This window comes from Delphinapterus leucas, chromosome 19 (genome assembly GCF_059928025.1).
Source record: "Delphinapterus leucas isolate spDelLeu-1000000601 "Yukka" chromosome 19, BTC_Dleu_Yukka2, whole genome shotgun sequence".
Lineage (NCBI taxonomy): Eukaryota > Metazoa > Chordata > Mammalia > Artiodactyla > Monodontidae > Delphinapterus > Delphinapterus leucas.
Window position 1 is genome coordinate 62,749,322 of NC_143147.1, and position 25,093 is coordinate 62,774,414.

Genomic DNA, 25,093 nt, shown 5'->3' on the forward strand with positions numbered 1-25,093 from the left:
AGGAAACCCCTGAGACCTTTAAACGCAGGGCTCTCCGCTGGGCTGCATCCACAGCGTGGAAATGGATAGGACCCCTTGAGGCTATTCACCCAAAGGATGCATGGTATTTGCATGTAATTTCCCTATGCACTCTGCACCACCCCTCCCCAGACCATTTGTTCAAGTTAAAAGTATTTTTATGGCTCTCTTGATGGGAGTCATTTCTGGATTTTTCCTCTTGTCTGTGCCATCTTCTCCCTCAGGGCCTCTCCTTGGCCCAGATCTCTGGCAAGGGAGTCAAGAGGCACCAAGGAAGGACCTGGGAGGAATGCAGTGGCGGCTCTTCCAAGGGTTTGCTTATCTCGCTTGCACCCTGAGTACCGGTAGAGGTTTTCTTTTCCAAAACTGTAACATTATGTGATTAGTAGACGGTGGGACTCTAATTCAATTCACAGAAAGTCTCTGTGAGCTAGAATTTTCCCTCCTTTTCTCTTCTGTCTCATGACCCTAGGCAGGGACAAGAACAGATCCTTGCAAGCAACGGGATGGAGCTGCCTCACTGAGCCACAACCTGCCTGGCTCTGGCTGGGACAAAGAAACCTGAAGACATGGGTAAACCCATTAAGGAGATGGTGCCCCCTTTACCAAATGCTGAGGGCAGGAAGGACAAAGGCTTCTGAACAGGGTCTAAGATTATAAGACATTTTACTCTGTGATGTGCTGAAGGCCTTCTGCTTTGAGGCGGTTCTAGATGACTTGTATTTTCCCTTTACCCAGTAGTTACAAGGTGGGCCTATGTGTGGTGAAAGGAGTATCCAGGAGGTCCCTTCCAAAGGTATGTCCAAAAGCCTTCTAGCGATGAGGGTCGAGGGCTCGGGGGGGAAGGCTCTGAACTCCTCTAGGGAGACCTGGTACTTGGGAGAGGCTGCCCATCCGCTCGTCTGGGCCAGGGACTTGCCCTGTCGCTCAGGCCCTCCTCGGCATCAGTCGAAAAAAATGACAGGGATGTGTTCCTGCCTTCCTGGGGACCTTGGAGAAAACCAAGGCAATTGGGCATCAGTATCTTCGTCACCAGGTCTGAAGCCGAAGAGAGGGCGATGAAAACTACAAAAGACAATCAGGAAAGAGACTCTATGGTATGGCTTTGCAAACCTAATCAAGGGAACTCGAGGCCCCAAACTGTACTGTGTGTAGAGACGCTCTTGGAATCATGTTCTAGCACTTGAAGTTCTTGCCGATCAGTCCACCCTCTCAGAAAAAAACACCAGACACACACACACACACAAAATAAAAGGTTTAAAACACAAATGTCTGTAATTAAGCTCTGGAGTGACGTCTTCTGCCTGTCCAAGCATCCCACTGTTGTTGGGTGTGTGCTCTCATCCAGAGGAGCCCCTGCTCTGCCTGGCCCACTCGCGTCCCACTGCGTCGACTCCCCTCGCTCGCAGGCCTTTCCAAAGTTTCCGAAAGGTCCTGCAGAGTCCGGGGTTGAATGTCTTGATCTTACTTTGGCTTGAGGGTCCCCTAACTTCAGGACTACATGAGCTGCCCAAGGGACCCATAAACAGGGAACAGGTATAGCTTTCTGCGCTTTGAAAGGAGCTAAGTGACAGGAATGGCGACCTCGTCCTAGCGGGTCCCCAGCGCTCACCAATCTCCCCGCCCCCTGGGAGCCCCTTTGGGGCTGAGGCTCTGGGGGCGCGAACCCACCCGAACTGGCCCGGCTGGGAGACTGGGGGCGCCCCTCTGCGGGGTTTCTGACCACTGGCTTTGGAAGATGCTGAGGGGTGGGGCTGGAGAAGGCTTCCCCCGGGCCGGGAAGCCGCGTGCGCCTTTCGGATGTTGGGGGACAATGGTGACCAAACTCCCGGCCTCGGCCTGGAGCGCGGCGAGGAGGCGGCTCCCGCGCGGTCACCTGACGGGGTCAGCGGGCTCCGCGGGGCAACGCGTCCTCGGCGCCTTCAGCCCGCGGAGGGCCGCGAGCCCCGGGTCGGCCCCGCGCGCCCGGCCGCCGCTCCGCCGCGTCCCGCTGCCCATTGGCTGGCGCGGCGCGGCGCGGCCGCTCCCGCCCCGCCCCGCCATTGGCCTTGGCCGCCGCGGTCCCCGCGCGCGAGCCGCCGCTGACATCACCAGGCCTGAGGCGGCGGCGGCGCCCCCGGCCCAGCCCGCAGCCCCCCTCGGCACAGGCGCCGCCGCGGGGCCCGGCGGAGGATGGTGCGCGGCGCGCCGGGGGCTCCCCGCCGCCAGAGCCGCAGCACCGAGGCGGAGCCGTCCGCGGCGGGCAGCCGACCACCGCATCGGGCGCGGGGCGAGCGGCCGCGGTGAGGCGCCAAGGGCGGCGCGGGCGCAGCAGCCATGGGGGCCCTGACCAGCCGGCAGCACGCGGGCGTGGAGGAGGTGGACATCCCGTCCAACTCCGTGTACCGCTACCCGCCCAAGTCCGGTGAGCACGACCCAGGGCCGGGAGGAGTTCGCGGTGCTCCCGCGCGAGGGCTCCGAGGGTCCTGGGGACGCAGAGGCCGACGTCGCTGCAGAGCGATCTCGGAGGGTGGGAGGTGTTGGAGGAGGTCTGGAGGGGTGCTTTAGGGCCCTTGGCCGGGTCGCTGGAGCGGGCAGCCCTTCCACCGGGGGACGGGAGCGGCCCCCACGCAGTCGGTCCTGTGACAGAGACGTGCGCTCGGGGCACTGCGGCTCCCGAGGGGCGGGGTGTCCGCGGCGCAGGCCGGGTTCCCGCTGGCCGCAGCGCTGCGTCCCTTCCTTCCCGCCCGGTGGTCTGTTCCCCTCGGGAGCTGAGGGTTAGGTCAGGCGGGCTTGGCATCCGAAGCAGGCGCCTGTGCCAGGTGCTGGCCCTGGTGGCCTCCGGAGAGGGAGGGACAGACACAGGTTTGAATTAGGTTTCTCAGGGGAAAGCTCCCGTCGCCTGCTGGAGGATGGAGGCCGAAAATGCGTTGGCTGTACTGGTGCTTTTTAAGAGGCTGTCAGAAGAAAGGTGTTTAACAGAAACGTTAAGGAATCAAGTATCAGAGTCAACTCGGGTTGCCGCTTTGCCAAAGTAGTGGCAAGCCTGGTTTTTGGAATGAGGATAGCTCTGGGACAGGGCACAGGTATTTAAAATGTAGAGAAGTATTATGTTTGTTTTCAGAATCATTAAAAAGGTGAATCTCTCCAGCCTCTGGTTTGTAGCATAAATATTGGAAGTGTAGGAGAATTTTGACAGCACAAAGAGGATGACTGGTGGATCGAGCACCAGCCAATTCTGAACCGCTGGCGCGTGACCTCTCTGCTCTTTATTTTTCCTTGCTTTTCTCAAGACTTCTGGGGGCGCATGGCTATCATCTTCTCTTTGGCTTAGGACCTGATGAGGATTTTCGTGATCTTGGAGAGATGTCAGAATTGCAGCAGGAGAATAAAGACATAGTAATGAGATGAGCTGGTTTCTCAGCAGTCTGTCCAGTTTGTGCCAGCCCAAAGCAGGGACCAGACAATGAACCTGCACCCTGCAGAGCGCCTGCCAGGGCTGTGTTGCTCACTGATTTGTGCCAAACAGTGAATCCTTGCAGACATGAATATGCTTAAGAGCTGCTTTAGAACAGTCTAAGATAAAGCCATGCATCATTAGTGTTTTAATAAAGCTCTAGCTGATTATGACTATAGGAAACCAGTGCTAAAGGAAGCATGCATTTTGCTTTTTAGTAGACAAAAATATGCACAAGTATTTTGGATTTTTCTTTTCTGAAATCACTTAGCTTTTATTGCTCAGAATATGGAGCAGGTTTTGCTGGCTTGGAGTTTGCAGTAGAATTTGCTGCCTCAGAAGAGTATTCACCCCTCCTTCACTTATGGGAATGAGCAAAGGTAAATCACTGGAGGGCTAGTCCTCAAAGGATATTAACACAGGTATGAATCTTGGATGGTGATAATCAAAGGATAATGGACCAAACTAAAACTTTTCTTAACCAGCACCCTCCATACCTACAGTCTTAAATCATCCTCTCCACTCTATCAATCTTTTAAAAGTTTTACCTAATGGTAACTCTTTTTTTTTTAATAAATAAATAAATTTATTTATTTATTTATTTTTGGCTGTGTTGGGTCTTTGTTGCTGTGTGCGGGCTTTCTCTAGTTGAGGCAAGCGGGGGCTACTCTTCGTTGCAGTGTGCGGGCTTCTCATTGCGGTGGCTTCTCTTGTTGTGGAGCACGGGCTCTAGGCACACGGGCTTCAGTAGTTGTGGCCCACGGGCTCAGTAGTTGTGGCTCGCAGTCTCTAGAGTGCAGGCTCAGTAGTTGTGGTGCATGGGCTTAGTTGCTGCGCGGCATGTGGGATCTTCCCAGACAAGGGCTCGAACCTGTGTCCCCTGCATTGGCAGGTGGATTCTTAACCACTGCGCCACCAGGGAGGTCTCTGGTAACTCATTTTTAGTCAGAGCTTTTGCATGAGAGAAATCTTTGTATCAAGTGGACCAAATTATGTATGTTTAAGATAAAACACGGAAAATAGGAATCAGAACATTCATGTCCCAGTCAGCAAATCTTTGTGTACGTGAAAATATGCTGTAGTCTAGAGGCATCTCCTATCCTGCATCTGATCTTTAGATTTACCTGACTCTTTATTGGATTATAGTATTTTATTTTATTTTTTTAATTAATTAATTTATTTATTTATTTGGCTGTGCCAGCTCTTACTTGCCGTGTGCGGGATCTTTGTTGCCGCGTGTGGTATCTTTAGTTGCGGCATGCAAACGCTTAGTTGGGGCATGTGGGATCTAGTTCCCTGACCAGGGATCAAACCCAGGCCCCCTGCATTGGGAATGTAGTCTTAGCCACTGGACCACTGAGGAAGTCCCTGGATTATAGTATTTTAGACCCAAAGGAACCTTGCAGAGAATTTGGCCCCAGACCCATTCATTTCACCGGTAAGAAAATGAACTGGTAAGGCCAGGGTTACCCAGCAAGTTAATGCTCTTCTTACCAAAGCCTCTGCCTTTTTCAAGGAATTGAATTTTGAACTTGTCCTTGATGGTTTGTGGAATGGAGGCTATTCTGCATCAGAATTGAGACAAAACTCAGAGGCCTGTCTCCCTGTCGAAGAATCAGACAGGGTTGATTTTGAAGTCTCCCTATCTTGAGTACGGAAAGTAGAACAAAGCAAATAGCAGAGTCAGTTTTCTCCAGGTGACTAAACTGGCTGAGCTGAGACCGCCCTCTGGCTCAGTGGAAAGTCTCTGTTACTCCATGGCCTTGGAGTAGTTGTTTCAGCAAGCGCATGGTCATCTGTCCCTGTAATGATGGTCACAGCGCCCAGAAGAAATTGCTTTTTCTTTCTTTTTTTTTTTTTGGCTGCATTGGGTCTTCGTTGCTGCGCGCGGGCTTTCTCTAGTTGCGGCAAGTGGGGCTACTCTTCATCGCGGTGCACGGGCTTCTAATTACGGTGGCTCCTCTTGATGTGGAGCATGGGCTCTAGGCAGGCGGGCTTCAGTATCTGTGGCACGCAGCCTCAATACTTGTGGCACACGGGCTTAGTTGCTCCGCGGCATGTGGGAACTTCCCGGACCAGGGCTTGAACCCTTGTCCCCTGCGTTGGCAGGCGGATTCTTAACCACTGTGCCACCAGGGAAGTCCCTCTTTTTTGTATTTTTAAAGGAACCCCTTAGTTTTGTATGCACATTGAGCTAGAAACATTAAAAAGTATTGAGAACAGCCGATTTCATGTTGGAACTTGGGTTTACAGCTTTTTTTTTTTCTTTAATAGAGATAGGTGAAAATAAAATAGCCTAAAATTACTTAGAATTATTTATTTTTTTGAATAAGTAATATGGTCACGTGGTTCAAAGTTTAAAAGAATGAAAAGGCGTACAGTGAAAGTCTAGTTCTCACTGTAGCTGTTCATCCACCCAGTTCCTCCCCATACACCTGCCATACATACGTAACCACTTTCTGGAATTCTTCCAGAGTTTCTTGTGTAAATACAAGCATAGCATGCTACTTAGACTGCTCTGCACCTTGTTTTGTATTTGTTTTGTTTACTTTCAAACATATTGGAGATCTTTTTATATTATCTCCATATTAGAGAGGGTTTTTTGTTGTTGTTCTTTTTATTAAAAAAAACAACTGTGTAACATTCCTTTGTGTGCACATGCTATCAGTTTTTAACATAGTCTATTGGTGAACATTTGGGAGTGGCTTTTCTTTTTCAGTCTTTTCCTATCGCAAACAATGCAGCAATGATTAATGTTATACATATGTTCTTAGGTGATTTGGGGCTTTGTTAATAAATACATAAATATTACTCATTTAAATAGCAGAAGGTACGATGGGAGTTTGTTTCTGTAGAGTATTTCTACATTATCATAGAAAGCTATTTATAGCACTGTTCTGCATTTGGTCGTGCCTTTGTAATTTTTGAGTTAGAAACCATATGTGCTTTTAAATCCTTCTCTGAGACCTTTGCTTCTTTCAAAGCCCACGATCGTTGGTTCAGCAAAGTTAGGGCTTTGCTGAGGTGGTTGTTTTTACGCGTGTAGGCCCGACTTTTGAAAGGGGTCCCCATGTTGATAAGAGTCATTATTTCTGTTTTCTCTGTCAAGGAAGAAATACGCATACTATAAAGACAATTTAATCCATTTTAATTCAGGACCTGATAAATCTAGTTCATTTTTCTCTTACATATTTGAGCAACTTGGAAAATAGGAGTAATTCATTTTGCTCAGGTGTTAAGAGGGAAACCTATTATAAAAATTCAGAATGGTAATCAGAGTCTTGAGCAGCTAACATCATCATTTTCCAAATTTTTGTTATACTGGAGTACACATATGCTTGTCAAGTGGGTCTGTCCTAGGGCAGACCACATTTCTAAAGCGTGGGTACTGAGCCTTCGCTTATCAAATAGTTATAAAAGTTTCTCTTAGCTTTTAGGAGCATCAGGTAAAGACGTTTCGAAACCAGGGGCTTTCAAAGATGGAACTTACTGCAGAATAAAGAATTATTTGGTTTTGGCACATTTTGATTGGTACGTTACCTAAAATTAAGTAGGTTTCTGAAATTCATAGTAAATACATTTAATACCATAAAAAATGTAAAGGTTCTTCCATTTAATGATGGAATCATCAAGATCAAGAGTTCAAACGCTAGTATTATTTTTTTTTTAATAAATTTGTTTATTTAATTTATTTATTTTTGGCTGTGTTAGGTCTTCGCTGCTGCGCGAGGGCTTTCTCTAGTTGCGGCGAGCGGGGTCTACTCTTCGTTGCAGTGCGTGGGCTTCTCATTGCCGTGGCTTCTCTTGTTGCGGAGCACGGGCTCTAGGCGCGTGGGCTTCAGTAGTTGTGGCACGCGGGCTCCGTAGTTGTGACTCACGGGCTCTAGAGCACAGGCTCAGTAGTTGTGGCGCACGGGCTTTGTTGCTCTGCGGCATGTGGGATCTTCCCGGACCAGGGCTCGAACCCGTGTCCCCTGCATTGGCAGGCGGATTCTCAACCACTGAGCCACGAGGGAAGTCCCAGTATTATTTTTGAACACTTAAAACGTGGTAATTCTTCTACTTTCGAAACCTCCAGTATTTTTGCTTTATTTGTACTTTACTTCATTAAGAGCAGACTGATTTCTTTCGCTTCTTGATTTTGTCTTATGATTTGGGGCCTTTCACTTACTTATGTGATGGTGGTTGTGTTCTTTTGTTCTTTAGCATCTCTTTTCTCTTTCTGTTTATTACCATCAGTGCACATTCTTGGGCACCTGCTATGTATTTATCATGCGTTGTGCTGTGCACCAGTGTATAGATTCTGATCCTGCGATTTTGATGCCTGTGGCAATCAGCAGGATAGAAGCCCTCAGAATCAACTTTGTAATTCATGATGTGGGTCACAGAAGGGAGGATTAACAATATAAGCTATCTGATGGCTGTATCAGCCAGGGTTCTCCAGAGAAAGAGAACCAATGGGAGGTAAATACATATAATTGGCCTCCATTATTGTGGGGGCTGGCAAGTCTAAAGTTTGTAGGGCAGGCCAGCAAGCTGGAAGCTCAGACAGGAGTTGACGTTGTATTCTTCAGTCTGAAATCTGTGGGACAGTCTGCCAGATGAGAAACTCAGGCAGGATTTCTATGTTAGTCTTAAAGCAGAATTTCTTTTTCTCCAGAAAACCTCAGTTTCTGCTCTTAAAGCCTTCAACTGATTGGATGAAGCCCACCCACATTATCAAGGGTAATCTATTTTACTTAAAGTCAACTAATTATAAATGTTAATCACATCCAGAAAATATCCTTGCAGCAACATCTAGATTAGTGTCTGGACGAACAGCTGACCACCATAGCCTAGCCAAGGTGACATAAAAATTAACAGTCATAGTGGCTTCTTTTTTTTTTTTTTTTTTTGGCCATACCCCGCAGCCTTATGGGATCTTAGTTCCCCAACCAGGGATTGAACCCACGCTCTCAGCAGTGAAAGCACAGAGTCCCAACCACTGAACTGCCAGGGAATTCCCAGTGGCTTCTTTTATTTTTTTTTATAAATTTATTTATTTATTTATTGGCTGCATTGGGTCTTCGTTGCTGTGCGCGGGCTTTCTCTAGTTGCAACGAGCGGGGGGCTACTCTTCGTTGTGGTGCGTGGGCTCCTCATTGTGGTGGCTTCTCTTATTGTGGAGCATGGGCTCTAGGCATGCGGGCTTCAGTAGGTGTGGCACGAGAGCTCAGTAGTTGTGGCTCACGGGCTCTAGAGTGCAGGCTCAGTAGTTGTGGTGCACAGGCTTAGTTGCTCCACAGCATGTGGGATCTTCCCAGACCAGGGCTTGAACCCGTGTCCCCTGCGTTGGCAGGCAGATTCTTAACCACTGCGCCACTAGGGAAGTCCCCCCCAGTGGCTTCTTATTTTAACAAATTATTCTTGCTAAATAGGTGCTGAGCTCAAGTTTTTAGTTTCTGAAAGAGTGCTTGTGCTGGGAAAACATATTTTTAAAAGTCTAAAAATTGCAGTCTTTAAAAATCATTATTTAAAAATTACGCTCCTTCCTGGACTTCCCTGGTGGTCCAGTGGTTAAGAATCCGCCTTCCAATGCAGGGGACACGGTTTCGATCCCTGGTCGGGGAGCTAGGATCCCACATGCCGCGGGGCAAGTAAGCCTGAGAGCTACAACAAAGAGCCCACATGCCGCATGAAAGATCTCGTGTGCCACAACTAAGACCTGATGCAGCCAAAAATAAAAAAATAAAAATTACACTCCTTCCAAAATTTCAGTGCTTATCATCTAGTATCAAAGATAGAATGCAGGCATACAGAGATAGATAAGAATACAGAATATACCATGACCAGGGATCTATCTCAGGAATGCAAGGTTGGTTTAATATCTGAAAAATCAATCAGTGTTAATACACCATATTGGTAGAATAAAGAATAAAAACTACAGGATCATCTCAATAGATGCAGACAAAACGTTTAACAAATCCAACACCTTTTCAAGATGAAAAACACTCAGCAAACTTGTAATAGAAGGGTACTTCCTCAATTTGATACAGGGCATCTACGAAGAGCTCATAACTACCACTCTACTTAAAGGTGAGATACAGATGCTTTCCTGCTAAGATCTAGAAGAAGACAAGGACGCCTGCTTTTGCCATTCAGTATTAACTGGAGATTCTAACTAGTACAATAAGGCAAAACAAACAAACACATTTTTTAAAAAATTTAAGGCAACCAGATTGTAAAGAAAAAAGTGAAACTGTCTTTATTCATAGATGACATGATCCTATGTATAGAAAATACCAAAGATTCCACAAAAAAACCTACTAGAACTAAAAAATGAGTGAGGAACATTGCAGATACAAGATCAGATCAACACACAAAAATCAACTGTGCTTTTATATACAAGCAATAATCTGAAAATGAAATTAAGGAAACTATTGCCATTCCCAGTAGCATCAAAAAGAATACAGTTCTCAGGAATAAATTTCACATAGTAAGTATATGATTTGTACAATGAAAATTCTAAAATGTTGCTGAGATTGATGCTTTAACTAAAAAAGTTTAAAGAGATCTAAATAAATAGACGTTTCATGTTCATGGAATGGAAAATTCAGTATTGTTGAGATGCCAGTGTTCTCCAAATTGATCTGAAAATTGAGTACATTTTCTGGTAAAATCCCAACAGACTTTTTTTTTTTTTTTTTTTGCGGTATGCGGGCCTCTCACTGTTGTGGCCTCTCCTGTTGAGGAGCACAGGCTCCGGACGCACAGGCTCAGCGGCCATGGCTCACGGGCCCAGCCGCTCCGCGGCATGTGGGATCTTCCCAGACCAGGGCGCGAACCCGTGTGCCCTGCATCGGCAGGCGGACTCTCAACCACTGCGCCACCAGGGAAGCCCTCCAACAGACTTTTTTGAAGAAATTGACCAGCCAATTCTAAAATGTATGTGGACATTCAAAGGACCTAGAATATCCAAAACAATTTTGAAAAGGAAGAACAAACTTGGAGGATTTTCACTACCCAATTTCAAAAATTACTATCAAGCCATGGTGTGGTATTGGTACAACAAGAAGCATATAGATCAGGGACTTCCTTGGTTGTCCAGTGGTTAAGACTTCACCTTCCGACACAGGGGGTGCGGGCTCAATTCCTGGTCGGGGAGCTAAGATCCCACTGGCTTGCTGCCAAAAAACCAAAACATAAAAGAGAAGCAATATTGTAACAAATTCAACAAAGACTTTAAAAATGGTCCATATCAAAAAAGAAAAAATAACTTAAAAGAAACAACATGTAGATCAATGGAACAGAATTGCAAGCCAGAAATAAATCCTTATATTTATGCTCAGTTGATTTTTTTTTTTTTTTTTGCGGTACGCGGGCCTCTCACTGTTGTGGCCTCTCCCGTTGCAGAGCACAGGTTCCGGACGCGCAGGCTCACCGGCCATGGCTCACGGGCCCAGCCGCTCCGCGCGGCATGTGGGATCTTCCCGGACCGGGGCAGGAACCCTTGTCCCCTGCATCGGCAGGTGGACTCTCAACCACTGCGCCACCAGGGAAGCCCTGCTCAGTTGATTTTGACAGAAGTACCAAGACAATTCAACAGGGAAAGGATAGGTTTTTCAACAAATGGTGCTAGCACAACTGGATATTGACAAGCAAGAAAATGAACTTAGACCCTTTCTCCACGTGACCAAAAATTAACTCGCAATGGATCACAGAATGAAAATACTACCCACAGAATGGGAGAAAATATTTGCAAATCTTATGTATGGTAAGGGATTTATATCTAGAATATATAAAGAACTTGTACAATTCAAAAAACAAAAAGACAACCCGATTAAAAAAGGAGCAAAGATCTTGAGTAGACATTTGTCCAACAAAGATATACAAATGGACAGTAAGCATGTCAACAATGAAAAGATGCTTAACATCATTGGCTGTTAGGGAAATGCAACTCAAAACTACGGTTAGATAATACTTCATATCCATTAGGATAGTGATAATTTAAAAAACAAATAGTAGGGCTTCCCTGGTGGCACAGTGGTTGGGAGTCCGCCTGCCGATGCAGGGGACACGGGTTCGTGCCCCGGTCCGGGAGGGTCCCACATGCCGTGGAGCGGCTGGGCCCGTGAGACATGGCCGCTGGGCCTGCGCGTCCGGAGCCTGTGCTCCGCAACGGGAAAGGCCGCAGACCGCGTACCACAACAAAACAAAACAGAACAAATAGTAAGTGTTGGTGAGGATGTGGAGAAATTGGAATTCTGGTCCCCCGCTGGTGGGAATGTAAAACGGTACAGTTGCTATGGAAAACAGTTTGGTTTTTTTTTCCAGATTTAGCGCTACAATCTTTTATAACCATAGAAGGTAGCTGGAAATACTAGATGCTAACAGACAATATGATACATAACCCCTGGGGTAGGAGTCAGCAGGGAGTTTGACAGAGACCACCTGTTTAGACTAAGAGCCTTTCAATGGATTGCTAGATGGATTGGATCTGCTGCTTCAGTTGTGAGCGTTCTTTGATGGTGACAGAGCAGGCGATGACAGGCTTGGAGACCCCACCGGCTCGCCCCAGGGCCTGCCTGGAACGCACAAACACACAGGGCACGTTCTTGTCCTCACGTAGCAGTGGGAGGTGCAGGATGATCTCCAGGGGCTCGGCGTCTGCAGCCATCGCAATGAACTCAGAGATGCCTCTGTTGAGGGTTTCGGTGGCCTCACTGGCTCCTTTTCGAAGCTGCTTGTGATTGCTGAATGAGGTCCAGTAGTTTCTTGGTGAGGTGGGCATCTGCAAGAGGGTAGGCCTTCAGATTTACATCAGCCTCAATCTTGGCTCCAGTTCCACGGTATTGTCATTGGTCAAGGAGCACAGGCGATGTCAGAGTTGGAGCCCTCACCGCTGCAGAAAGCTCTATGGAAAACAGTTTGACAGTGCCTCAAATGTTCATTACTTCATAACTCAGCAATTACAGTCATATGTTACACACACACACATAATATATATATGCCCAAGAAAAATGAAAAAAAAATCCACACCAAAACATGTACATGAATGTTCATAGCAGCACTGGTCATAATAGCTAAGAGGTGGAAACAACCCGAATGTTCATCACCTGGTGAATGGAACAACTGATAAAATGTGGTAAATCCATGCAATGGAGTGTTACTTGGCAACAAGAAGGAATGAAGTATTGATATTTGCTACAGCTTGGATGAAACTTGAAAAGCACTGATGTTAAGTGAAAGAAGCCAGAGGCAGAAGGCCATATATTGTATAATTCCATTTATATGATGTGTCCAGAAGCGGCAAATCCATAGACAGAAAGTAGATTAGTGGCTGCCAGTGGCCGGGGGAGGGGGAAATGAGAAGTGACTGCTAATGGGTTTCTTTCTGGGATAATGAAAATGTTCTAAAATTAGATAGTAGTGAATAGTTGTATAACTCTGTGAATATACTAAAAAACCATTGAACGGTACACTTTAAATAGGTGAATTATATGGTATGTGAATTGTAGCTCAATAAAACTTTTTTATTGTTACTTTAAAAAATATTTATTTATTTATTTGGCTGCTCTGGGTCTTAGTTGCGGCATGTGAGATTTTCGTTGCGGCATGCAGGATCTTTTAGTTGTGGCATGCGGGATCTAGTTCCCTGACCAGGGATTGAACCCAGGCCCCCTGCATTGGGAGAGTGGAGTCTTACCCACTAGACTACCAGGGAAGTCCCAAAGCTGTTTTAAAAATGGACCTAAATTCAAGAGCTAAAACTATAAAACCCCTAAAAGAAGACATAGGAGAAACTATTTATTTGTTTCAGATTGGGCAGAGTTCTTTGATACAGTGCCAAAAGCAAAATCCATAAGAGAAAAAACTGATAAATTGGATTTCTTCCAAATTAAAAATGTTTCTACTTCAGAAGACAACGTTAAGGAAATGAAAGGACAAGCCACCTTCTGAATGAAAATATTTGCAAAACACATAAAGGATTTACTTCCAGAATATATCGAGAACTTTTTACAGCTCAGTATTAAGAAGACAACCCAATTTACAAATGGACAAAAGAGTTGAATAGACATGTCACCAAAGAAGATATAGGAATGGCCAATAAATACATGGAAAGATGATCAGCATTAGTAGTTATTAGGGAAACACAATTAAAACCACAATGAGATAGCACTTCAAAACCACTAGGAGAGCAACAATAAAAAAGACAATAACAAGTGTTGGTGAGAATGCAGAGAAATTGGAATCCTTGTGCATTGTCGATGGGAATGTAAAATGGTAACAGCCAGTTTGGAAAAGAGTTTGGGAGTGTCTTAAAAAGTTAGGGACTTCCCTGGTGGCACAGTGGTTAAGAGTCCACCTGCCAATGCTGGGGACATGGGTTAAAGCCCTGGTCTGGAAAGATTCCACATGCCGCGGAGCAACTAAGCCCGTGCACCACAACTACTGAGCCTGCGCTCTAGAACCCGCGAGCCACAACTACCGAACCTGTGTGCCACAACTACTGAGCCCTCACGCCTAGAGCCCGTGCTCCACAACAAGAGAAGCCACTGCAATGAGAAGTTCATGCACCACAACGAAGAGTAGCCCCCGCTCGCTGAAACTAGAGAAAGCCTGCACGCAACAACGAAGACCCAACACAGCCAAAAATAAATGAATAAATAGAAAAAGTTAAACATAAATTTACCTTATGATCTAGCAATTGCACCCCTATGAATCTATCCAAAAGAAATGACATAGATACACACAAAGATATGTATGCAAATGTTCATAACAGCATTGCTCATAATAGCCAAAAAACTGGAAATAATCCAAATGTCCATCAACTGGTGAATGGATTAACAAAATGAGGTATATTCATACATTGCAATGCTATTCAGCAATTTAAAGGAACGAACTATTGATATACGCTCCACAATGCGGGTTAACCTCAAAAACATTGTGGCAAGTGAAAGAAGCCAGATACAAGACGATGTATTATTGTATGAGTCCATTTATATGAAGTGGCTAGAAAAGGCAAATATGTAGAGATAGAAAGCAGAACAGTGTTTACCTAAGGCTGGGGATGGGAGTGGGAATTAGTTGTAGGTTGGCATGAGGGAGCATTTCGGGGTGGTATTTTCAGCGGGATTGTGGTGATAGTCGATTGTAGGATGGATGAATTTTATGCTGTGTATATTATACCTCAATAAAGCTGTTTTTAGAAATAACAGTACTGACTGGTTTATGCCAATTGAATAAAATAAAGAGAAGAGCTTCATCATTACGGGTGGGGCTCTTGAGAGCTAATGGCCTTGAAGGTAGACTTTGAAGGCAGGTAGAGCTCTCCAATAGTCCAATGTGGAGAATAGTATTAGTAGTGGGTAAAGGTCGCCGATGGTATTGATAGATTACAGAATTACAGGTAGGAGCCAAATTTGAGAGGAAGCAAATGGTGTTTTAAGGAAGATTTATCTCTTAGAGGGATAGGTTGTGGGGAGAAAACACTGGAAGCATAGAGACTTGCTAGGAAAGTTACCTGGTAACTCACTGTAATCAAACTTGGAAAGGGCTGAGGTCTTGACGGGGTGCTTTGCACGAAGCACATGTTCAGTGTTTTTGTAGCTTTGATGCCTATACTGTTTTTAGCTTGGGAGCCAGAGAAGTGAGGCCCCGTTGACAGAAATTGGGAATAGGGAGCAGAAACTGCTTTTGAATTGATTCCCAAATGTCGGCCAGGGCTTTACCGCTCCTCAAAATCTAGGTAGGTTCGGGACTTCCCTGGCGGTCCAGTGGTTAAGACTCCACGCTTCCACTGCAGGGGGCGTGGGTTCGATCCCTGGTTAGAGAACCAAGACCCTGCATGCAGCACTGCGCGGCCTAACTAACTAAATAAATAATCTAGGTAGATTAGACAGAAACCCACCTATTCCCCCAAATCAGAGTACAGACTTCTGATGCCCCCTCAGAGATTTCTGTGAATTCCCAGGTGACATGTTGTGACCATGTTGGCCCCGGAGCTCCAGCTTGCTGTCTTGGCCTCATAACAAATGTAACATCGGTCCATTATTCAGTTTCTCCAAAGTACTCCATTCACATAAAGTATTCAAAGTGTGGATTCTAGGGCTTCTCTGGTGGCGCAGTGGTTGAGAGTCCGCCTGCCGATGCAGGGGACACGGGTTCGTGCCCCGGTCCGGGAAGATCCCACATGCCACGGAGCGGCTGGGCCCTTGAGCCTTGGCCGCTGAGCCTGCGCGTCCGGAGCCTGTGCTCTGCAACAGGAGAGGCTGCAACAGTGAGAGGCCCGCGTACCGCAAAAAAAAAAAAAAAAAACCAAAGTGTGGATTCTAGTAAGATTTGTAGGGGGATGATGAAGTTTGGGCTTACATTGGAGAAATACAAACTCCCTAATTGTATGTCAACTAGGGAGTTTTACTGGCTCTTCAGCTCACCAATCCCGGCCTTCCTCTGTCTTAATGTCTCTTTTCCTCTTACCTCTCCTTTTTTGGACTCTTCTCTTTATTATTTCCCCTGAGAAAAAAAACAACTTACTAGGACTTCCCTGGTGGTCCAGTGGCTAAGACTCTGTGCTCCCAACGCAGGGGGCCCGGGTTCAATCCCTGGTCAGGGAACTAGATCCTGCACACCGCAACTAAAATCCTGCATGCCACAACAAAGATCCCACATGCCACAACTAAGACCCGGCGCAGCCAAGTAAATAAATAAATGAATAAATAAATAAAACAAATTACAAAGTAGTTTGAGTGCCATTAACAAGCAACAAAAGCACCCGTACTTTTGGCGTGCCATTCTCCATTCTAAGTAGCTCATGAATGTATATTCCAAAAAAAGATCAAGCCTTCCCTAAGAGGAGTTCTGGTGCCAACTCTTAAGATAAAATGCCTTTCATTCCACCTCCTTCCAGAAGAAAAGGTTATTCACTGAGTTTGAGGCAAAGAAGGGATACCCAGGTAAAAAGATACGGCAGGTGGTTAAAGATTTGGACTGAAACTCCAAAGAAAGATCAGAGACAAAGGTTTGGGAGTTGAGGATGGCAAAGGAGGGCCAACGTGTATTAATTGCCCTCTGGGCCTAGCCAGCTGCATAAATGTTATCTTATTAGATCCCAACAGCAATCCTTGGAAAGGGGTATTATTATCTCCATTTTACAAATAAAGAAGCCAATGCGGGACTTCTCTGGTGGTCCAGTGGGTAAGAATCCATGCAGGGGGCCTGGGTTCGATCCCTGGTTGGGGAACTAGATCCCGCATGCATGCCGCAACTAAGAGTTCGCACGCCGCAGAGAAGATCCCGTGTGCCGCCAACTAAGACCCGTTGCAACCAAAATAATAAATAAAGCCAATGCTCAAAAAAGTTAAATGATTTGTCCTAGGTCACACAGCTAGTGGACGGTGGCATCAGGATCAAATCCAGCTCTGTCTTAAGTCAAAGCCTTTGCTTTGATTCTGTGAGGAAGAGAGAGAGAGGAAGAATGAAAAAAAAGCAGAGGATGGGGCTCTTAGAGACATATCCATGTTTGGGGCTGGGTGGAAAAGTGGGGCAAGAAGAAGAAGACTCAGAAATTCGTGTTGAAGTCTTCTGAGCATTCGTAAGGTGAATGAATTGTGGGAAAAGACAGTTGGCCTCTTTGGTATTCCAGAGAAGAGTTTCAGTGCAGTGGTGGAAACTGTTGTAAAGATTTGAGGGGGAAAAAAAAAAAGATTTGAGGAGTTGTTGGATGTGGGGTGGGAGTAGACAGAGGATGAACTGGTGGATGGATGGATGGGTGAGTGGGTGGGTCTTAAGGCACGGCAGATGGAACTTGTTTTTGTATTTGTTTTTTTAGTCAGGGAGGGAAGACATTTGTAGAATGAGGCAAGTGGCCAGCGGAGAGAGGGGAATAGAAATCTTGAGAAAGAACGATGGTTTTTGATGAGGTCTGGAGGACATAGAGGCAGTTGGGAATGAGAACCCAGGTGAAGAAGTTAACCTTGGAATAGGGAAAAGAGGAATATCTTCTTGAGACGGGAAGAAAGTATGAATAAAAGTATGGGGCGGTTGTAAGGTGATGAAACTTTTGTAATGGAGAAGGGTTTGGGGGTTTTTTGGGGGGCTGCGCTGTGCGCGGCATGCAAAATCATAGTCTCCAACCAGGGATCGAACCCGTGCCCCCTGCAGTGGAAGCACGGAGTCTTAACCACTGGATGGCCAGGGAAGTCCCTGGAGAAGGGTTTTGAGGGAGTGCCACAAAAGAAAAGGAAGACGGGTAGAGGGGTCAGGTTTGGGGACTTGAGAATGTGGGAAAGGTTTGGGTCCATTGATATGTGCCTTGCTGTAAATACTGTAAAGCTACAGTTGTTAAAACTATATTGTACTAGTTCAGAATAGAATAGAATCCAGATCTAGGTATATATAGCATGATAAAAATAGCATTTCAAATTAGTGGGGGAAATGGAATAGTCAGTAAATGGTGTTAGTAAAATTTCCTATTTGGAAAAAAAAAAATTCTTATCCCATACAGTCCGTGAGGACAAATTCCAGATGTAAAAACAAATAGGAAAAAAAAAAAAAAAAAAAAGCAGGCAAGCCACATAAACTAGAAAGAATAGGGAGTGTTTATCAGTAGGGAAAGAGTTAATTCAATCTGGGCACTCATTGGGATTACAGTGTAATGGTTAAGAGTACACACAGGCTCTGGAATAAAAATAGCTGGATTTGGGGCCTGACACTGCGTCTTACTAGCTGTGTGACCTTGGACAAAGTACTTAAACTGTCTGTGCATTCAATTCCTCTTTGGTAAAATTAAAAGAAAAAAAATTAGTAACACCCACCTTATAGGATTTTGAGGGATAACCTATATAATGCTTGTTAGTACAACACTGGTGTAGAGTAAGCCCTCAATAAGGGGTGGTTATTATGTAGTCATTAAGAACAATGAGGTCGGGAATTCCCTGGCGGTCCAGTGGTTAGGACTCTGGTGCTTTCACTGCTGAGGCCCGGGTTCAGCCCCTGGTTGGGGAACTAAGATCCCGCAAGCTGCTCGGAGCGAGCGGGTCAAAAAAAAAAAAAGAACAATGAGGCAATGAGGTCAATCCATAAGTACAGACCTGGAACGATGCCTACAGTACATTAGGGAAAAAAGCAACACGCAGATCAATATCAGTAATATCCCAATTAGGTTAAATATCAGAATAAAGCAAAACAGAAAACCTGAATGTGTTTATATATGTATAGGAAAATCTGGAAGGCTGCAAATGGATTGTTAATAATGGAGTTACCTTTCATAGTGTTGGATTATTACTTTTTAAATTACGTACTTCTTTGTATTACTTTTTTTGCCAAAGACAGGTATTACTTATATAATTTTTAAATTTTGTTTATTTAATTTATTTTTGGCTGTGTTGGGTCGTGGCTGCTGGGCACGGGCTTTCTCTAGTTGCAGCAAGTGGGAGCTACTCTTTGTTGCGGTGCGTGAACTTCTCATTGCAGTGGCTTCTCTTGCGGAGCACGGGCTCTAGGCACGTAGGCTTCGGTCGTTGTGGCACGTGGGCTCAGTAGTTGTGGCTTGAGGGCTCTAGAGCACAGGCTCAGTAGTTGTGGCGCACGGGCTTAGTTGCTCCGCGGCATGTGGGATCTTCCCGGACTAGGGCTCGAACACCTGTCCCCTGCATTGGCAGGTGGATTCTTAACCATTGCACCACCAGGGAAGTCCCTATAATTTTTTTAAATAAGTGAAAAACATGAATAACAAAAGCAGCACTGTAGCATTAGAATTGACTTGAACAGTTAGAGATGTTTAAATACAAGTTTGTTACTTTCCTTTTATTTTTGTGACCTTAAGCTTAAAGTATGTTATTGAAATGCCATGTAGATGAAGATTTTTCAAATATATGAAAACATAATAGGATTTCCATAGCCAGTTTTTCCATATTTTAATTTTTTCTTTTTTATTTCCTTTTCTTTTTATTTATTTTTAAAATTTTTTCCCATATTTTAATTTTGTATGAAGTTATTTTTAAGTACAATTCCATTTTCTACAACAATCAAGGATATAACTCCATTGGTCCAAAAGTAAATAGGTGAAGATTAGTATTTTTCACTTATAGGCAGGATATCTAATTTATTTTACTGTGACCTCAATTTTTTAAAAAATACCAAAAGAAGGGAAGATTGATTAGAGATCTTGCAATAAAAACTCCCAATTAGCATGAGATAGTGACTAAAATCCAAAATATATTTTGCTTCATCTTTTACTCTATACAAATTATCACAATTTTATTGCTTACTCAGCAGCGTCTTTGAATTTTGTTAGTTTTATAAAATATAAAGTTTCAAAAACCTTAAAATCTTTGATTTGGAATCATGCCATGACAATAAATAAATTGCTATTACCTAGAGGCCTAAACAGTTGGGTTTTTTCCCCTAACCCTTTTTCTGTAGACCAACATATTTCAGTAATATCATAGATTTGGAAAGAAAAGTTATTTTAAATTAGAATAAAATTAGAGTTTCTGTTTGTTAACATTTAGGAAACCCTTTAAATACAGAGTTGTAGAAAGACGGGAAGGAGGTTTAACTACCCTTTATTGCGTGATGTGATAATACATAGTGGTTTGGTGGCAAATGTCCGAATATCTCACTGGGACAGACATAAATTCTGGAATTCACTGAGCAACACTGAATTTCATTGTGATGTTAGGAATATGCCCTAATATCTTAATTCACTGGGTAAGTTATTTAAGTTAGTGAATTCTAAGATTTTTCTCTTTGTTCTCTTGCTGAGTAACAAATAGTTGTATTTTTCTTCGTGGATAGTTGAAAAAAGAATGTGAATAGCTCCTTAAAAGTTTTTATATTGATTACCTATTGAAAGAATATTTTGGGTATATTGGGATATTGGAATATCCAACATTGGGATAAATAAAATATATTCAAATTAATTTTGCTTATTTTTACTTTTTAAAAATGTGGCTATTAGATCATTTAAAATAACATATGTGGCTTGCATTTATGGCTCATGGTATACATATATTTTTTTTTGGCGACGCCACGCGGCATATGGGATCTTAGTTCCGGGACCAGGGATTGAGCCCACTCCCCCTACAGTGGAAGCGTGGAGTCTTAACTGCTGGACCTCCAGGGAAGTCCCGTGTTAGCGTATTTTTGTTCAGTGCTGATCTGGAAGAACAGTACTAGTGTAATTTTCTTCCCTTGTAAGTAATTTGATTTTTGTTTGTCTAGATGCCTTTTTTTCTTTAATACTTTTTTTAAAATACTGAAAAAATATTGTATTAGCACTGGTCATTCTGGGCCATACCTTATGGTTGTTTTTTTTTTTCTTGATATTTATTTTTATTGTGGTTAAAAATACATAACATTAAACTTACCATCTTAACCATTTTCAAGTGTACAGTCCATTAGTGTTAAAATCTCTAGAACTTTTTCTTCTTGCAAAACAAACTCTGTACCCATTAAACACTAATTCCCCTTTTCCCCTCCCACTCATACCTTTTGTTTTAAATATAATTTGGTTAAGAAATTATAGCCAACTAATAATGGAAAGCTTGCAGGTTATCTACTAGTCATGTGTGTTTTTTCCCATTAGCAAATAGGCAAAGAAGTGTTTTAGTGCAGTTCTTTTTCCCCTACCATTTCTGATTTTTAGAGCGCAGTTCACTAAGAGCGCTTTTACTAAGAAGCAAAAATGTGTGCAAATTGTCCAGAAGGCATTTTTTTCAAGGATTGTTAGTGTGTTTGGTGTTCCCATCTGCTGATGTGGCCGCTCTCGGTCACTGTGCCCTGATCCACACCTCTGGGCAGCCTGGGCAAACAGGCAGAATGCTTTAGCTAGGCTGCAGATAGCAAGTTTGCTCTCTCTCTAGTCTTAACTGGGGTTATTAGCGAGGTGCATTTCAAAGAGAGGAAAAAACAAAATTTCGGTTGTCTTAAGTTTAATTTTCCTTTTACCTGATGATAAGTGCACCAAGGAAGATCAGCTTTTCCCAGGAACTTGGCATTGACGCTTCTCCTGAAATGAAAAATCCCCTTTTCATTTGTGGATTATTGACCTTAATTTTAGGTCTTGGTATACGTGTGCTCTTGATTTCTAATGCCAGGCAAGGCTACAGTTAGCTCTGCACTGCTTTCTGGATAATTTCTTTTAATGTCACAGCTCCCCCAAAAAATGGCATTTCCACTAGAACACTGTCATCTTTAACACTTTAACCCTGAAGCCATTAGTGCTCTTCTCTTGCTAGGATCAAATCTCCGTGGATTTCATTGTCCCCACATCCCTCACCTGACTGCTCCCAGGTACTGGAAACTCAACGTGTCCCACATTGAACTCAACCTGTACCACTCCAGACACCAAACCTGCTTCTCCCGGTTCTTTATTCATGATTTGGGCAAGCCATCCATCCATCAGTTGAAACATCTTTCCCTTTTCTAATGTCACCTAATGTGTAATAAATGTATAATGTCTAATGTATAAAAAATATATTTTACTAAGGTTCAACAGTAAATGACAGATTCTTTGAGATGGCTGCCTCTGCTTATGGCAACTAGGCACCTCCCCTCTCTATAAATTATGCACGTGGAAAATAGGGCTAGTAAGTGCTAGACATAAATAATTGATAACCAAGCTTTCCTAAATGATGAATCGCACTGTTGTATCACTGCAGATGGCTGCCCTGTGTATTTTCGTTTTGATGGGTAACTTTCAAGGGTTCCTCAGTGATTGCTTTGGTTTTGGCAGCTGTTACTTTCAAATAAGGTTTTCCTGCCTGTTATTTAATGAAAGAACTGCCTCACTTTGTGGCGAGTGATTTTATCCACGTTTTGTTTTAATAAGTGTTTCTAGACTAAAGCAGCTCCATGTGTAGAAAATCCAAAAAATGAACATTTGGTTCCGTTTTTCTGTTAGAACGTTCTTCTCTGCCTTCCTTGCTGTGGCTTCTTCACAGGCTGAAAGTGCTGAATCTCATTTTTTTTTAGAGTTTGCTGTATACCTAAAACATTGAAACACTGACCTGAGCCGTATAACACGTAAAGAAGACTTTTGCCGATTCATCTTTGTATTAATCTAAGAACTGGGGTGTATGAGAGCATCGATGAAGTATGTTATGGTAGGAGTCGTTCACTTTGAACAGCTTGCCTTTGTGGGAGAATTAGATTATAGAAATGTGGCTTAAGAAGCATTTTTTTTGCTGGAAGGGGTGTGGTGAAAAGGGAACCCTTCTGCACTGTTGGTAGGAACGTAAATTGATACAGCCACCATGGAGAACAGTATGGAGGTTCCTTAAAAAACTAAAAATAGAATTACCATATGACCCATCAACCCCACTACTGGGCATATACCCAGAGAAAACCGTAATTCAAACAGAGACATGTACCACAATGTTCATTGCAGCACTGTTTACAATAGCCAGGACATGGAACCAACCCAAGTGTCCATCGACAGATGAATGGATAAAGAAGATGTGGCACATATATACAATGGAATATTACTCAGCCATAAAAAGAAATGAAATTGAGTTATTTGTAGTGAGGTGGATGGACCTAGAGTATGTCATACAGAGTGAAGTAAGTCAGAAAGAGAAAAACAAATACCGTATGCTAACACATATATATGGGATCTAAAAAAAAAAAAAATGGTACCGATGAACCTAGTTGCAGGGCAGGAATAGAGGCAGGCATAGAGAATGGACTTGAGGACTTGGGGTGAGAGTAGCATTGACATATATACACTACTGAATGTAAAATATTTGGCTGGTGGGAAGCAGCCGCATAGCACAGGGAGATCCCCTCGGTGCTTTGTGATGACCTAGAGGGGTGGGATAGGGAGGGTGGGAGGGAGACGCAAGAGGGAGGAGATATGGGGACACGTGTATGCATGTGGCTGATTCGCTTTGTTGTGCAACAGAAACTAACAGTATTGTGAAGCAATTATACTCCAATAAAGATATATTTTTTTTAAAAAGCATTTTTAATTGAAGTATAGTTGATTTACAAAGTGTTCATTTCTGCTGTACAGCAAAGTGACTCAGTTATACATATACATACGTTCTTTTTTCTACTCTTTTCCACTATGGTTTATCACAGGATATTGAACATAGTCCCTTTGCTATGCAGTAGGACCTTGTTGTTTATCCATTCTATGAAAAGCACTCGTTTAATCATCAGATTTGGAAAGTGTTCCCAGATGGAATGTGTGGTGTTACCTAAGCCTCCCCTGGTGACTTAGTGCCATCAGGTCCTGGCACGGTTCTTCCTTCTATCTGGATAAGGCAGATGGGGATTCTGACCCTGACTGCTGATTGCATCTGGTTAGTGTAGAGTTGAAAATATCCCTGCCTCCTAGCTGGTCAAGGTGGGGCAAAGAGAGCCCGTGTGACTGATGTCCCTGTAACCTTGGCCATCAGCACTGCTAATGAATTTGAGACTAGGGTTTGTGTATGTGTCTGTATCTTTCATAGCACTAAACCTGTCCAATTAAACTACATAATCTATGTGGTAGTAGGTAGGTAAAGCCTGGGGCAGTATTATTTAAATTTGTATTTTCCTATTAAACAATCATTATGAAACAAATATGAAAAACAAAGGGCCTTCATTGTGGAGGGTTATGGAGGTATACACATAGGTAGGTAGGTGCTGAGACTTCGGTGTATAGGTATGAGCTGGCTTATGACAAATCTAGGCAAAGAAACGTATGTGTGTATGCACGCTGATACCTGCAGTTAAGATTCCTGAAGAGGTGGAGAACAAAGAATAATCGCTTCCAGTGTAAGGAAAAAAATCAGGAACAAAACACATATATATGTTCATTAACATATATATATATAAAAAACATAGATATGTTCATACATTATATGTTCATGTGCATGGTGGGGCCTTCTGGTCTTTTGCTTCATGGTATCATAGGCAGATCATGGTAAAGATTCAATTAAGAATGTCACAAGGAATACGGTGGTCTATTTTATATTTGGTATCTTGGGTTCTCACTGCTATGATTTTGCTTATTTTGTGCCATTATCCCCAATCAAGAGAAGAAAATTTTCCTAAGGTTAGAAGTTGCTCTAATTGTTTGTTGAAGGGTTAACCTTTTTTTTTTTTTTTTTCCCGCATCAGCTTTTTCGCTTGGCTTAGTTTGACTGGTTTCTGTTTGATTTTTCTGTCTCTCGCCCTCTAGGAAGCTATTTTGCCAGCCACTTCATTATGGGAGGAGAGAAGTTTGATTCAACTCATCCCGAAGGCTACCTGTTTGGAGAGAACAGCGATCTGAACTTTCTGGGGAACAGACCAGTTGCGGTATGATTGTAATCCATTTACATCCACGCGGGGCTAAGTGGCCCAAGTCAAATGTTCTTGTCAAAATAAGTTTGTAATTGCTGGTTCAGCAGTGTTTGTAGCTTGGTCTGAGTTAAGAGGGGCCCTGGGAGCCAGACCGCAGCCTCTTTGATGGATCAGGGTCTCCTGGCACTAGAGGCCGCCCCGTGGAAAAGTACAGAGTCTGCCTGAGGGCGAGGACAGCTCACAAACCCCAGCTCTCCTAGGGATCTGAAGCTCTGCCTAAATGCTACCTCTGCGGACTGCCCTTGCCCAGCCCCTAGCTTGCCCTCACCTTGCTTTTCATTCCTCTTCATAGCACTTAATACCATATAAGCATTTATTTCTGTC

At 43.8% G+C, this 25,093-nt stretch overlaps 1 protein-coding gene and 1 pseudogene across 5 annotated transcripts in view; one reads left to right on the forward strand and one right to left on the reverse strand.

The window, feature by feature from the left end:
• The first annotated feature begins 1,996 nt into the window (after positions 1-1,996).
• The window catches only part of RNF157 (ring finger protein 157), a 79,666-nt gene continuing 56,569 nt past the window's right edge, over positions 1,997-25,093 (forward strand). Inside the window, exons 1-2 of one of the 5 annotated variants that reach the window (XM_089901656.1) lie at positions 1,997-2,422; positions 24,606-24,724. In XM_089901656.1, the coding sequence (XP_089757782.1) occupies positions 2,335-2,422; positions 24,606-24,724 (207 nt within the window). In that variant the 5' untranslated portion in view covers positions 1,997-2,334. The remainder of the gene's footprint in view (positions 2,423-24,605; positions 24,725-25,093) is intronic. The other 4 variants (XM_089901655.1, XR_002646837.3, XM_022589525.3 and 1 more) reach the window with 4 other exon arrangements.
• Positions 11,889-16,235, reverse strand: LOC111182845 (NHP2-like protein 1 pseudogene; annotated as a pseudogene).